The following is a 13,205-nucleotide window of genomic DNA, read 5'->3' on the forward strand; positions in this document are numbered from 1 at the left end:
GAGTAGAAGTTATATCAAGCATCTTTTCTGACCATAAAGGAATAAAACTAGAAATTAAAAACAAGAGAAACCTCAAAAACCACACAAACACATGGAAATTAAACAACTTGCTTCTGAATGTTAAATAGGTTAATGAAAAAATTAGGAACATTAAAAAATTTCTTGAAACAAATAAAAATGAAAAAACAGGGCTGGGCACAGTGGCTCACGCCTGTAATCCCAGCACTTTGGGAGGCTGAGATGGGTGGATCACGAGGTCAAGAGATCGAGACCATCCTGGTCAACATGGTGAAACCCTGTGTCTACTAAAAATACAAAAAATTAGCTGGGCACGGTGGCGCATGCCTGTAATCCCAGCTACTCAGGAGGCTGAGGCAGGAGAATTGCCTGAACCCAGGGGGCGGAGGTTGCAGTGAGCCGAAATCATGCCATTGCATTCCAGCCTGGGTAACAAGAGCGAAACTCCGTCTCAAAAAAAAAAAAGGAAAAACAACATACTAAAATCTGTGGGATACAGCAAAAACAAAAGAGGAAAGTTTATTGAAATACACTTGTATCCATAAACTAGAAACACTTCAAATAAAATAATTTAATCATTGTATTAGTCAGCTTTCATATTGCTATGAAGAAATACTCAAGAATGGATAATTTGTAAAGAAAAGAAGTCTAAAGGATTCACAATTCTCCATTGCTGGGAAGGTCTCAGGGAACTTATGGCAAATGATGAAGGAAAAGCAAAGGTATGTTTTACATGGCAGCAGGTGGGAAAGCATATGAACTAGTACAGGGTAACAGCCTTTTATAAAACTGTAAGATCTCAGGAGATTCCCCCACTACCACAAGAATAGCATGGGGAAAACCACCCCCATGATTCAATGATCTTCATTTGGTCTCTCCCTTGACACATGGGGATTATGGGGATTACAATTCAAGGTGAGATTTGGTTAGGGACCCAGAGCCAAACCATGTCAGTCATGCACTTCAAAGAACTAGAAAAGCAAGAACAAACCAAACCTCAAATTAGTGGAAGGAAAATAATAAAGATCAGAGGAAGAATAAATGAAATTGAGGCTAAAAAAATACAGATCAGTGGAATAAAACAAGTTGGTTTTTTTTTTTTTTTTTTAAAGATAAACAAATTGTCAAACCTTTAGGAAAAAATAGAGAAGACCCAGGTAAACAAACCTGGAAACAAAACAGGAGATACAACAACTAAGCCCATAGAAATGCAAAGAATCATGAGAGACTGTTATGAACAACCGAACCACAAAAATTGGAAAACCCAGCAGAAATGGACAAATTCCTAACATATACAACCTACTGAGATTGAACCATGAATACATAAATAATTTTAGCAAACTAAAAATGAATAATGAGACTGAAGCTGTAATAAAAATTTCCCATCAAATTAAACAGATCATTCACCATTATCAAGTGGAATTTATGTCAGGATGTAAGGATGGTTTAACATAGGCAAGTCAAGAAATGTGACATATTGTCTGAATAGATTCAAGAATAAAACACATACGATCATTTCAATAGATGATGAAAAAGCATTTGATAAAATTTAATATCCATTTAGGATGAAAACCCTAAAAACTGGATATAGAAAAAACATACCTCAAATGATAAAGGCCAACACTCAGCTAAAATCATATTGACTAGGAAGAAATGGAAAGCCTGTCCTCTACGATCTGGAATAGGACAACAAAGATGCTGAATTTTACCACTTTTATTCAACGTAATGCTGGAAATCTTGGCCAGAACAATTAGGCAAGAGATAGAGATGAAGGGCATTCAGACTGAAAAGAAATAAGTCAAATTTTCATTGTTGACAGACATGATTTCATACTTAGAAAAATCTAATGATTCCACCAAGAAAACTGTTAGAACTGATAAATTAAGTTGCAGGATACAAAATAACATGCAAAAATCAGTAGAACTTATATTCGCCACCAGCACACAATCTGAAAAAAAATCAATAAAGCAAACCCATTTGCAGTAAATATCTAGGAATAAAACACCGAGGAATCAATTTTATCAAAGAAATGAAAGATCTACATAAGTAAAACTGGAAACACTGATGTAAAAGATTGAAGAGGATGAACACCAAAAAGAAAAGACATCCCATGTTCTTGAATTGAAATAATGAATTTTGTAAAATGTCCGTGCTCTCCAAAAGAATTAACAGTTATGCAATCCCTAATAAAATACTAATGACATTCTTCACAAAAATAGAAAAAAGAATCCTAAAATTTATATGAAACCACACAAGACCCAGGAGAACCAAAAAATTCTTAAGCAAAAAGAACAAAGTTAGAGGCATCAAACTATCTGATTTCAAAATACAGTAAACAAATCAGCATGTAGTCTCTACTAAAATACAAAAACTTACCCATGTTTTAAACTCATTTTCAACAAAAGTGCCAAGAACATACAATAGAAAAGGACAGGCTCTTCAATAAATGTGAAATAAATGCTGGGATAGCCATATGCAGAAGGAAACTGGACCCCTATCTCTCTCCATATACAAAAATCAAATCAAAATGGATTGCAGACTTAAATCTAATACTCGAAATTATGAAGTTATTAAAAGAAGACATTGGAGAAATGCTTCAGGACATTGGTCTAGGCAAATATTTTTTGCGTAAGAACTCAAAAGCATATGCCACCAAAGCAAAAATAGAGAAGTGGGATCATAACAAGCTATAAAGCTCTGCACAGCAAAGCAAACAATCAGCAAAGTGAAAAGGCAACTCATGGAGTAGGACAAAAGATTTGCAAATTATCTATCTGACAAGAAATTAATAACCAGATATTTAAGGAGCTCAAACAACTAAATAGGAAAAAAAAAAACAAATAATCTGATTTAAAAATAGGCAAAGGATTCAAATAGACATTTCTCAAAAAATGTACTTATTACCAAAAGGTATATGAAAAGATGCTCAACATCGCCAATCATCTGATAAATGCCAACTAAAACCACAATGAGATATCATGACACCCCAGTTAAAACTGCTTTTATCAAAAAGACAGGGAATAATGAGTGTTGGCAGGGATGTGAAGAAAGGGGAACTCTTGTATACTGTTGATAAGAATGTTAATAGTACAGACACTATAGAAAACTATCTGGAGATTTCTCAAAAAACGAATGATAGAACTACCATATAATCCAGCAGTTCTGCTACTTGATATATAGCCAAAAGAAAGGACATCAATGTATTGAAGAGAGCTTTGCACTTCCACGTTTATTGCAGCGGTATTCGCAATAGCCAAAGTACGGAATCAGTCTAAGTGCCCGTCAACAGATGAATCAATACAGAAAACTGTATATGCGACACGTATACACAATGGAATACTATCTAGCCATACAACATGAAATCCTGTCCTTCATAGCAACGAGGATGGAACTAGAGTTCATGATGTTAAGTGTAATAAGGGAAAGATGAATATCATATGTTCTCACTCTCATGTGGGAAATATAAAAGTAGATCTCATGAAGATAGAGAGTAGAATGAAAGTTAACAGAAGCTGGGAAAAGTAGCAAGGAAGGGGCATAAAGAGAGTTTGCTTAATGGGTACAAATATACAGTTTGATAGAAGAAATAAGCCTAGTGTTTAATAGATCAGTAGGGTGACTATAATTGACAATAGTCTATATTTCAAAAAAGCTGCAAGAGAATAATTTGGGTGTTTCTAGTATAAAGAAAAGACAAATATTCAAAATGATGAATATTCTAGTTATAGTCATTTGATCTTTTCAAACTACATGATTGTATTACATTTTCAGATGTACCTCTAAAATGTTTACCTCTATTATATATGAATAAAAAATAAAATGAATAAAAACATGTTAAAGGGAGTCCTTCAAGCTGAAATGAAGAATGCTAGACAGTAACTGAAAGCCATATGAAAATATAAAGTTCTTTGGTAAAAAAAAAATGCATGAACAAATTTATTTTAAGATGTCATTTGTGACACCATAACATAAGTTATGCAGGAGGTGAGACTGTAACGTGAATTTACATAAGAAATTGATGTTAAGTTGGTATCAATTTAAGACAGATTATTATAACTTTATGATATTACATGGTAACCACAAAGAAAATATCTATAGATTATACACAGAAGAAAACGAGAAGGTATTCTAAACATGTCACTAAAAAAAAATCAACTAAACAAAGACACTAATGGAAGGAACAAAGGATACAACAAATCTGTCAGACATATAGAAACAAATAATAAAATGGCAAAAGTAAGTCTTTTCATACTAGTCATTACTTTAAATGTAAATGTATTAAACCCTACAACAACAAAACAGAGACTGGCAGAACGGATTAAAAAACAACAAACAAAACTCAGAATTGAGATGTATGCTGTTGGCAGAGATTCACTTTAGCTATAAGGATATGCGTAGGTTGAAAGTAAAGGGACAGACGAAGGTATTCCATGCAAAGATTAATAGTAACTAAAAGACAGCAGGGGAGGGTAAGCAACTACGACACAAAGAAGACTTTAAGTCAAAAGCTGTTACAGGAGACAAAGAATAAAGATGCTCATCATCACTTATCATTAAAGAAATGAAAATCTAAACCACGATCAGATATCACCTCATATCTGTTAGGATAGCTATTATTAAAAAATCAAAAACAAAACCAATAAACAAACAAAAACAAACCTCACCAAAAAATAAAAATAAAACAACAACAACAAATAAAAAGTGTTGGCAAAGATGTGGTGAAATGGAAATCCTTGTACATCATTGGTGGGAATGTGAAATGATACAGCGACTGTGCAAAATGAGATGGTAGTTCCTCAAAAAATTACATCTGGGCACGTGGCTTACTCCTGTAATCCCAGCACTTTGAGAGGCTGAGGAGGGAAGATTGCTTGAGTCCAGGAGTTTGAGACCAGCCTGGGCCACATAGACCCTATCTCAAAATAAAATTAAATATACAGAATTACCATACGATCCAGTAATTCTACTTCTGTATACATACCCAAATGTTTTTAAAGCAGGGACTCCAACCAATTTTTGTACCCCCATGTTAATACCCACTTTAACAGCAGCAGTACTCACAATAGCCAAGAGGAGAAAGCAACCCAAGTGCCCATCAATGAATGAATGAATAAATCAAATGTACAAAGGAAAGAAATTCTGACACATGCTACAGCATGAATGAACCTTCAGGACATTGAGTAAAATAAGTCACAAAAAGACAAATACTGTATGATTCCACTTACATGAAGTACCTAAAGTAGTCAAATTCAGAGAGACAGAAAGTACAACGGCAGCTTCCTGGGGCTGAGGAGAGGGAAGGATGGGAAATTGATATTGTTCAATTAGTACTGAGGGCTAAGGTTCACACCTCTTCCTCTCACTGTGGCCAGTAGAGCCTGCCTTGGCCGTTGCATGGAAAGATTTTAATTTCTATGATACCAACGCATCTTTGACTTTCTAATGCTGCTAGAGATCATAAATATAATGTCTATGTCACATACATACTAACACAAAAGGATCTTATTGCCAATGTACCTAAGTATTTTCTTTTTATATAACTTGAGGTGTGATATTTCATCTACATCAGTAAGTTAAATATTTTGGTATAGCAAAGAGAGTAAATGACCATGTGTTTGATGGAATTAACTTAGGAGTAATGCATACCCAGAAATGGTCTAACCTACCTACATTTTTCTCCCAATCTAAATGTGTCAGATTTACTTAGTCCACATATTAGTCTCCCTACTTAAAATAATCACGCTCCTTCATTCTACCTGTTCAAATCCCACCCATTGTTTAGGGCCCAGGTGAAGGCAAATATTTTACAAAGCATTTCCTGACGATCCCAGCCCATGTTTATCTTCCTAACCTCTGGTCTCGATTTAATCATTTAGTGCTTAGTGATAGAATGCTTTGTATTCTTTGCTCTCATTTTATATTTAAAACCAACAAAAATGTATGAAAAAACTGATAACTATTCTAGCCGGAAAGTACAATCTGAGACAGTGATACAAGGTGGGTCCAATAAAACCCAATTGTGGACTTGCTTATTCTCTTTAAAGCCCACCCAGTATGAGCATGAGTTCAAAAATCCTACTGATTTGGATTATCCAAGAAGTTAATTCTAAAAACTGGTTTATGGAAAACTGGAGGAATTCTTTCCTCCTCCCCCACCCCCAACACACACACTTAATACAACACACTAGCACACACACTCAACCACACATACTTCGACACGAATAACAAGTGTATGGAAAGAAACTCTCTGGATACTAACACAGTAGAGTACACTATGTGTGCTCAAGATTCACACATCCACAGTCATCTGCCACCTAAATTCAGAGTCTGTTGCATTAGTGGTTAGGGCATGCCTCTGGGCATTGAACTGCTGGGTTAATCTGGAAATTATCCTTTTGGATCAGACATGAAATCAAGCAGAGAAAAATGTGAGAGGAGGTAGAGGGTAGTTGTCTTTTTCCTGCAATAAAAAAACATGTGTTTCAACAAACTGAAGAAAATGGAGTTCACTCTTTATAGTTAAAAGTACATATTACTTTGAGTTCAAATTCTTTCTATTAATACATAAGATTTATTGACGTTATATTGTTTGAGTAGGATCAAGAAAGCTGAATATTATTTCAGGTTTTCAAGCCATAAGGACAAATAGTGCCTTTAGGTTTTCCATTCACCTAGGAAAGTTATAGCTTCGTATTTGCAACACTAAAGCTAATGCAGTGTCAGCACCTCCATCAAACCCCGTTGTTCAGCAGTTTATAATTCAAGCAGAAATGTTCACTCCAAGACCAAACTTGGCCTATACAATCTCAAAAAAAAAAAAATGGAGAAAAAATTATTTTGGCTAGCGCCGACTTATAAAAACAAAAGAGAGGGTGCTTTTACACAGTGCTTTGAAAAACATCTTTGAGAATTTGAGAAAGTAACTGGGGATTACTGAGTTGACATCCGGCATTACTAAAGTTATAGAAAGGACCCAAAACTCCATGACATCACATCAGCACCAGGAGTATCATAATTACTTTCATGAAATTCGTCATCAGGACTAACTTCCTTATCAAACAGAATTGCTGTTAATAGGAAAAAACAATCATAGTGGAAAATAAAGACAAATACGTAAAAATTTCTCATGAGGGCAACAGAAGACTTCAGATCCATTTTCCCTTTAAGTACTAACTCTCTAGTGCACCATATAGACACATATAAAATGAAAAAAAAAATACTTTTTTTACCCCACTTATTAAAGTAGTTTACAATGGTGGGCTGGAATTTCCAGAAACGACCTTTCTCTTCCCAAATGCTAACTTGGACTTAGAAACACTTTAATGTAGAAAGGGATTTCCAGCCGCAGGTTGGGCTCCTCATTCACTGAAGGTGGGTGCGGAGCCAGTGAGTTCTGGGAACTCATGCACTTTGAAGTCCTGTGGCAGGTGGGTTGTAGATTGCCTGGTGCCTTTGTGGCATCCTGTGGGTAAGTGGGCTGCCAACCTCTCATTGCTCTGATCTCCCACACCTTCAAAATATGCAAAGCTTTAATAGAGTGGGATCAGGGCATTACATTTAAAAATCGTCTTTTCCTATCTATACAAAGCTCCCTTGTACTAAATACAGTGTAATTCTAGGCACTCCGTGTCTGTTTTCTCTCAGCATTTATCAAAGCCCTATTACAGGCTAGGCCACAGATGATTTGATAAGATTCTCATCCTTTAAAAGATGTCGGGAGAAAACGAAAAGTACATTAAAAACTCCAGAACAATTGGACGACTTCACTGGAAAGGGTCTGGGGTGTCAGAGCGACACCTCCTCTCTTCCCCACCACGCAGCTCTCACCAGCCTTTGAAATCACACTGACTCACCTCCTGGGTATTCCCTTCCTTCTTCCCTTAAGTTCTGCTCATTTATCAAGGACTCCCTGTCCCTGGGACCCTGGGTCCCGGAACCTTCAGGCCCCAGAGATGCTGCTGAGAGGACGAGGCTGAAGGCGTCGCCTAGGAGGGTGTGGCAGGGCCTCTGGCATTTCCGGGGGCAGAGACGGCTTCAAGGGCTCACGGCTCACCTGATTGAACTGTGCAGCTACGAGCGAGGGTTCCCATATCTTAGAACTGGTGTTCACAGTCCCGCCTTTCTCTTTCTTGGGTGCCATGCAAAGGACGGGAGGAGCATTGGCGTCTAAACCGGGCTCCGGGCCTGCCTAAGCGTCCCTGCTACCACAGTAACCGAAGCCACGCCCAGTTCCTGGACGGCGTCGGGTCCCCTCCCGGGGTCAACCGCCTCCGTCTCCATAGCAACGGCGTTTCCGAGCGCGCGGCGCTTGGGGGCGGGGCTCCTGGTTCCCCGGTCAAAGTTGAGCGCTCCTGAGCAGGAAAGGTGCGCAGGCGGTGGAGGCAGCACGAGGGTGGCCTGGGCGGGTCGGGCCACGTTCTTCTACGGTCTGAGGCGCTGTCTAGAAACTCTGTATGTCTGCAATGCCATCCAGGACTCCTCCACCAACATTTCTTCCCCTCCTGAGGGACCTAGATTGGAACACTGACCCCTTTTGTCCCAACCGCTCTCATCTGCCCCAAGTGCTTCCTCTATGAAGCCAAATTTGTCTCTCCTTGACCTGTACACTCTGCCCTGGTCGTAGCTCAGCTGTGGGGCCTTAGTAAACAAATCCAGACACCCTTTCAAGTGCCTCCTTGTTTAATTGTAGATGGGATTCATGTACTTCTCTGCCCAAAGAGTTCCAGTGCCTTTAAACTGCCTTTTATTGATTGGTAAGTAGAATATTTCTTTTTTCCCTTTTTCCCACCGTGCACTCCTCAATATCTAAAATATCCTGGTTGGACAAATTTCCCAAAAGAATGACAGTAATAAAAGCCATTTTTTCTTGAGCAATGGTTGTATGCCATGCAAGAGTATTTCATTTAATTCTTACAACCACCGTATCCCAGTTCCCACAGTGTTTGACTGATGGTGCCGGGATTAGATGCCAGGATAATCTGGGTCACACATGTAGTGTGGATAATTTCTACACCGTTGTCTACTACTGTTTCAAGCCTGCCGAAATGGGGGATACCCTCTTCTGGAGCTGGATTTACTTTTGTTTTTTATTACAGTGACACAAATTTGGGGACACCCGGGGGCAGAGCGCAATCAAAAGTGTCTTGCTGTCTCCTTAGTCATATAAAATGCAGCACGGACCAGGGCTTTACTAGCCATTAAGGCCCTGCACTTGCCTAGAGGTGAGATGCTTCAGCTATGTCACTGGCCCGGATGAGTGAGGCGATGCAAGCCGGAAGCGTAATTTCACTGAGCACAACGTGGTGAGTGGGTGACCTTTACAGGGGAATATTCTAAACCTTTTCATTGCTAACGCTTTTAATTTTTTTGAGGAATAAATTGAGGGAAGGGGGATAGTGACATCCAGCCACCAGCATCCTTTTTCATTTAGGGGGCACTTTATTTATTTATTTATTTATTTATTTATTTATTTATTTATTGCATTTTAGGTTTTGGGGTACATGTGAGGAACATGCAAGATTGTTGCATAGGTACACACGTGGCAGTGTGATTTGCTGCCTTCCTCCCCTTCACCTATATCTGGCATTTCTCCCCATGCTATCTGTCCCCAACTCCTCACCCGCTGTCCCTTCCCTATCTCCCGCAACAGACCCCAGTGTGTAGTGCCCCCTTCCCTGTGTTCACGTGTTCTCATTGTTCAACACCCGCCTATGAGTGAGAACATGTGGTATTTCATTTTCTGTTCTTGTGTCAGTTTGCTGAGAATGATGGTCTCCAGGTTCATCCATGTCCCTACAAAGGACACGAACTCATCGTTTTTGATTGCTGCATAGTATTCCATGGTGTATATGTGCCACATTTTCCGTTCCCAGTCTATCATCGATGGGCATTTGGGTTGGTTCCAGGTCTTTGCTATTGTAAACAGTGCTGCAACGAACATTCGTGTGCACATGTCCTTATAGTAGAACGATTTATAATCCTCTGGATATATACCCAGTAATGGGATTGCTGGGTTAATGATGATTTCAAGTTTTGTTCATAATTTAGACCATGAAAGAAAGTTTCTCTTTACAGTCTAATTCTTTAATACAGGTACAGTCAGCCCTCCCATTGTCACAGTTCTTCATTCCTGGATTCAACCAACTTTGGATTCAAAATATCAAAACATAAATAAGGAAATATACAAATAAAGAAAAATACAGCATAACAACTATTTTACAGCATTTACATAATGTTAGATATTATAAGTAACCTAGATGGGATTTAAAGCATAGGAGAGGATGTGCATAGGTTATACGCAAATACTAGACCACTTTATTAAGGGGCTTGAATATCAGACGTTTTTCTACTGGGGAATGTGAGGGTCCTGGAAGCAATTCCTGGTGGCTACCAAGGGACCATTATATCAAAGAAAAACAATTTCTAGGAAGAGTCTTTCACAGAAGCTTTACTGAATAATACCAATTTGTATTTCTTAGAATAAGTACAGTTCATCTTGTTGGGAGGGAATAGACAGATCCTATGGCAGCGTAGCCATAGGGCTAGGTAATTTACATCTGGAAGCCCTCTCGTCAGGAGAATAAAATTACCGATGCATGGTGAGGCCAGAGTGAGCTGCCAAAAAACCATTTTCTTGGGAGTCTCCATAGCAACACCTAGGCTGCTGTTGATTAATTTTCATAGTATTTTTCCCAAAACTTTGTTCTTAACTAAAATTTTCTTAGCATTTGTAAGATGAAAATTTTCTTTGTATTATGGCTGGAAAATAAAGTTGTGTCTCTTCCATACACACACAAAAAATCTACCCAATCATTAATTATATCATTCTGAATTTTAATCAAGTTTTTCTCATAGTTTTAAACTGGGGAAAAAGTTCTGCTTTTTCATTTAAAAGGTAGTAAAAAGTTTGTTGGCATTCTGGTATAGTTTATAAAAAATTTAACTAGATGTTTGTGCATGTCTTGCTACATGAGTAATTTTCGCTCTTCTTGAATGCGAATGCGCACCTCAAAATAAACTGTTACCTGCAATCATTTCAGCCAAATCACTAGCAGATGATTAATAAAATAGGTTGCAGATAAAAAAAGAGAAAAAATGAAATAAGCAGAACAAAAAGTAAAATTAAGTGCTATTTAAAAATTGCAGAGAAAGTGTCACTATCTCTGTAATTCTTATAAGTGACAGCTGTCCAACCGGCAGCAATAATTTGTTTGCAATACTTATTTGACAAGACTGTCCGTTGTTTATCAAACATTTCCTTTTCTTTTCTCCTAATATGTGAGTCAGACACTTTTTGGCCTTCCTTATTCTTAGATATGAACATGTGACTTAGTTCTCGCCAAGTCTGGCTTTGAAAAATGTCTCCCAGCATTGCGTATACCCTTTCTGCTCGATATTGGGCTGGCATTGAAAACCTTATCTCTGAATGATTGCTGTGACACAGAGGTCTCCCCTTCCCCTAAGGATCATCCTGCCCCTCCCACCAAAGGCATTTGCTTGGGACTCTTAAGCAGGTGAGAATTAAACGTTTTTCTTAAAGCTGCCGAAATATTGAGGTTTGCTATAGCAGCCAGGGTTACCATAACTAACACTGATAATTTTCATCTGAGAATCGCCTTTTAATAAATCTAACACCAGCCAGCCTTTCTCAAACTGCCTGAGGAAACAGCCTTGTTACTCTAGGAGGCAGTACACAATGCTGGCCACTGTGAGAGGCAGGAAGATCCAACCCCTGCCTCTCCACTCCGGATTGGTGAGATCTCATGCGATCCTGAGGTCACCCTTTACCTTGCCTTCCATCTGCATAGCCGGTACATTCTTTCACTCCTTTATCTAGTAAATAAACTTCTTACTTGAAACAAGTGGTTTGCGTATCTAAGTAATACAATAAACTAGTCTTATATCACATATACCTAGGAAAGATTTTTCCTGTTTTCAGAAGATAAGCCAACTAGATCCATCGCCTAGCTAGCCATATACATACTTTATAATTTTGAAAATGATTTAAAGGAATTGAACATTTTAAAAGCCAAAATCAAATATTTCAGGATGGAAGGGTGTATTTCTAATATAATCTTTTATAGTTTCCTTGGTTAAGTCCTACCAGAATAAATTTAAATATAGAAGGTTTTCCGAAATTGATTTAAAGAGTTTAAAATAAAGGTTTTATTACAGAATGCTTTTTGCCCAGTTTCGGCCTTTTTCATTATTCTAGGGAAAGTGGTACTCTAGATAATTTATGACACAAAAGGGGAAGAAATTATACGGTAACCAAATTTATAAGGGGTTTCATCATAGAACTGGTCTGTTTAATTTCAGAAAATAGGTGTGAATGACAATGTTCATAGGTTTAAGTAGCAAAAGTCATTCAGCCAAAAAGGGACCCTGCCAAGAACAGAAAAAAAGCCTTACCATCCGTCATACATTTATGCTTTTTTCGGTATAATAAATTGTTTCCCCCACTAAATATAAGTTGAAACTTTATAAGCATATACTTTACTACATAAATTTTCCCATATGTCAGTGGCTAAAAGAAAACTATACTACTTGGAGAATTTTCGTTCACATTGGCAGGGTTACTCTTGGTTTGTTTGATTTCGTTTTTCCACTATGAGTTTGCATTTGATATGTTGAGTTTACCAAAGACTGTCCACTTTTAGGGCTGCACAATCTCTTTAGGGTTTGACTGCTGAATAAGTTATTTCTTCAAGTATTAGGCTTTGATCTTATAATTCACTCTTACTCGGGTGTGAAGTCAGCCATATTACGTTTCATACCTGAAAGGTTTAGCCAGCTATTGATGCATCCAGTATTTCCACTGTTTTCAGGGAACATCAGGAACTATGGACCAATTCACTTCTAGGCCAGGATTCCAGGTGTTTGAAATCCTTTTAGCTACAGCAACCGGCTTGCCTTGGTTTGAGAAGGCCTCACAGATGTCTACTGATTTCTCCAGTTGGTATCCTACATCCAAGAACACCTCTCACTATACCTGTGTCTTGTTCACACCATGATCTCTGCTTTTCTAACCTTCAAAATGGAGTGCTGTAAGCCGTGTCTTTGGGTTTTTATTCTGTATGATACTGAGGGCTAGGTGTCTCTCAGCTACAGGGTCCAAAACATATGGAGAATATTATACGCGCATTCTGTAGTCAGCGTTAGCTTCCTATTTATTTGTGAGTGCTGT

At 38.0% G+C, this 13,205-nt stretch overlaps 1 protein-coding gene and 1 long non-coding RNA gene across 7 annotated transcripts in view; one reads left to right on the top strand and one right to left on the bottom strand.

Annotated features, from left to right (window-relative positions):
- Positions 1–13,205, bottom strand: part of SPAG17 (sperm associated antigen 17) — a 275,909-nt gene that overhangs the window by 237,459 nt on the left and 25,245 nt on the right. For 4 of the 6 annotated variants that reach the window (XM_009001977.4, XM_009001979.4, XM_009001976.4 and 1 more), the window contains exon 1: positions 8,073–8,246. The exons of 1 other annotated variant lie outside the window; for it this stretch is intronic. In XM_009001977.4, coding sequence (XP_009000225.4) covers positions 8,073–8,159 — 87 coding nt within the window. In that variant the 5' untranslated portion in view covers positions 8,160–8,246. Of the gene's footprint in view, positions 1–7,872; positions 8,247–13,205 lie in introns of those variants that run through there. One more of the 6 variants, XM_054236701.2, reaches the window with a different exon arrangement.
- On the top strand, positions 8,326–9,251 carry LOC144577087 (uncharacterized). Its single transcript, XR_013520373.1, has 3 exons — positions 8,326–8,383; positions 8,709–8,772; positions 9,115–9,251. It is a non-coding gene; the product is annotated as an uncharacterized LOC144577087 (long non-coding RNA).

This window comes from Callithrix jacchus, chromosome 7 (genome assembly GCF_049354715.1).
Source record: "Callithrix jacchus isolate 240 chromosome 7, calJac240_pri, whole genome shotgun sequence".
In the NCBI taxonomy this organism is placed as follows: Eukaryota; Metazoa; Chordata; class Mammalia; order Primates; family Cebidae; genus Callithrix; species Callithrix jacchus.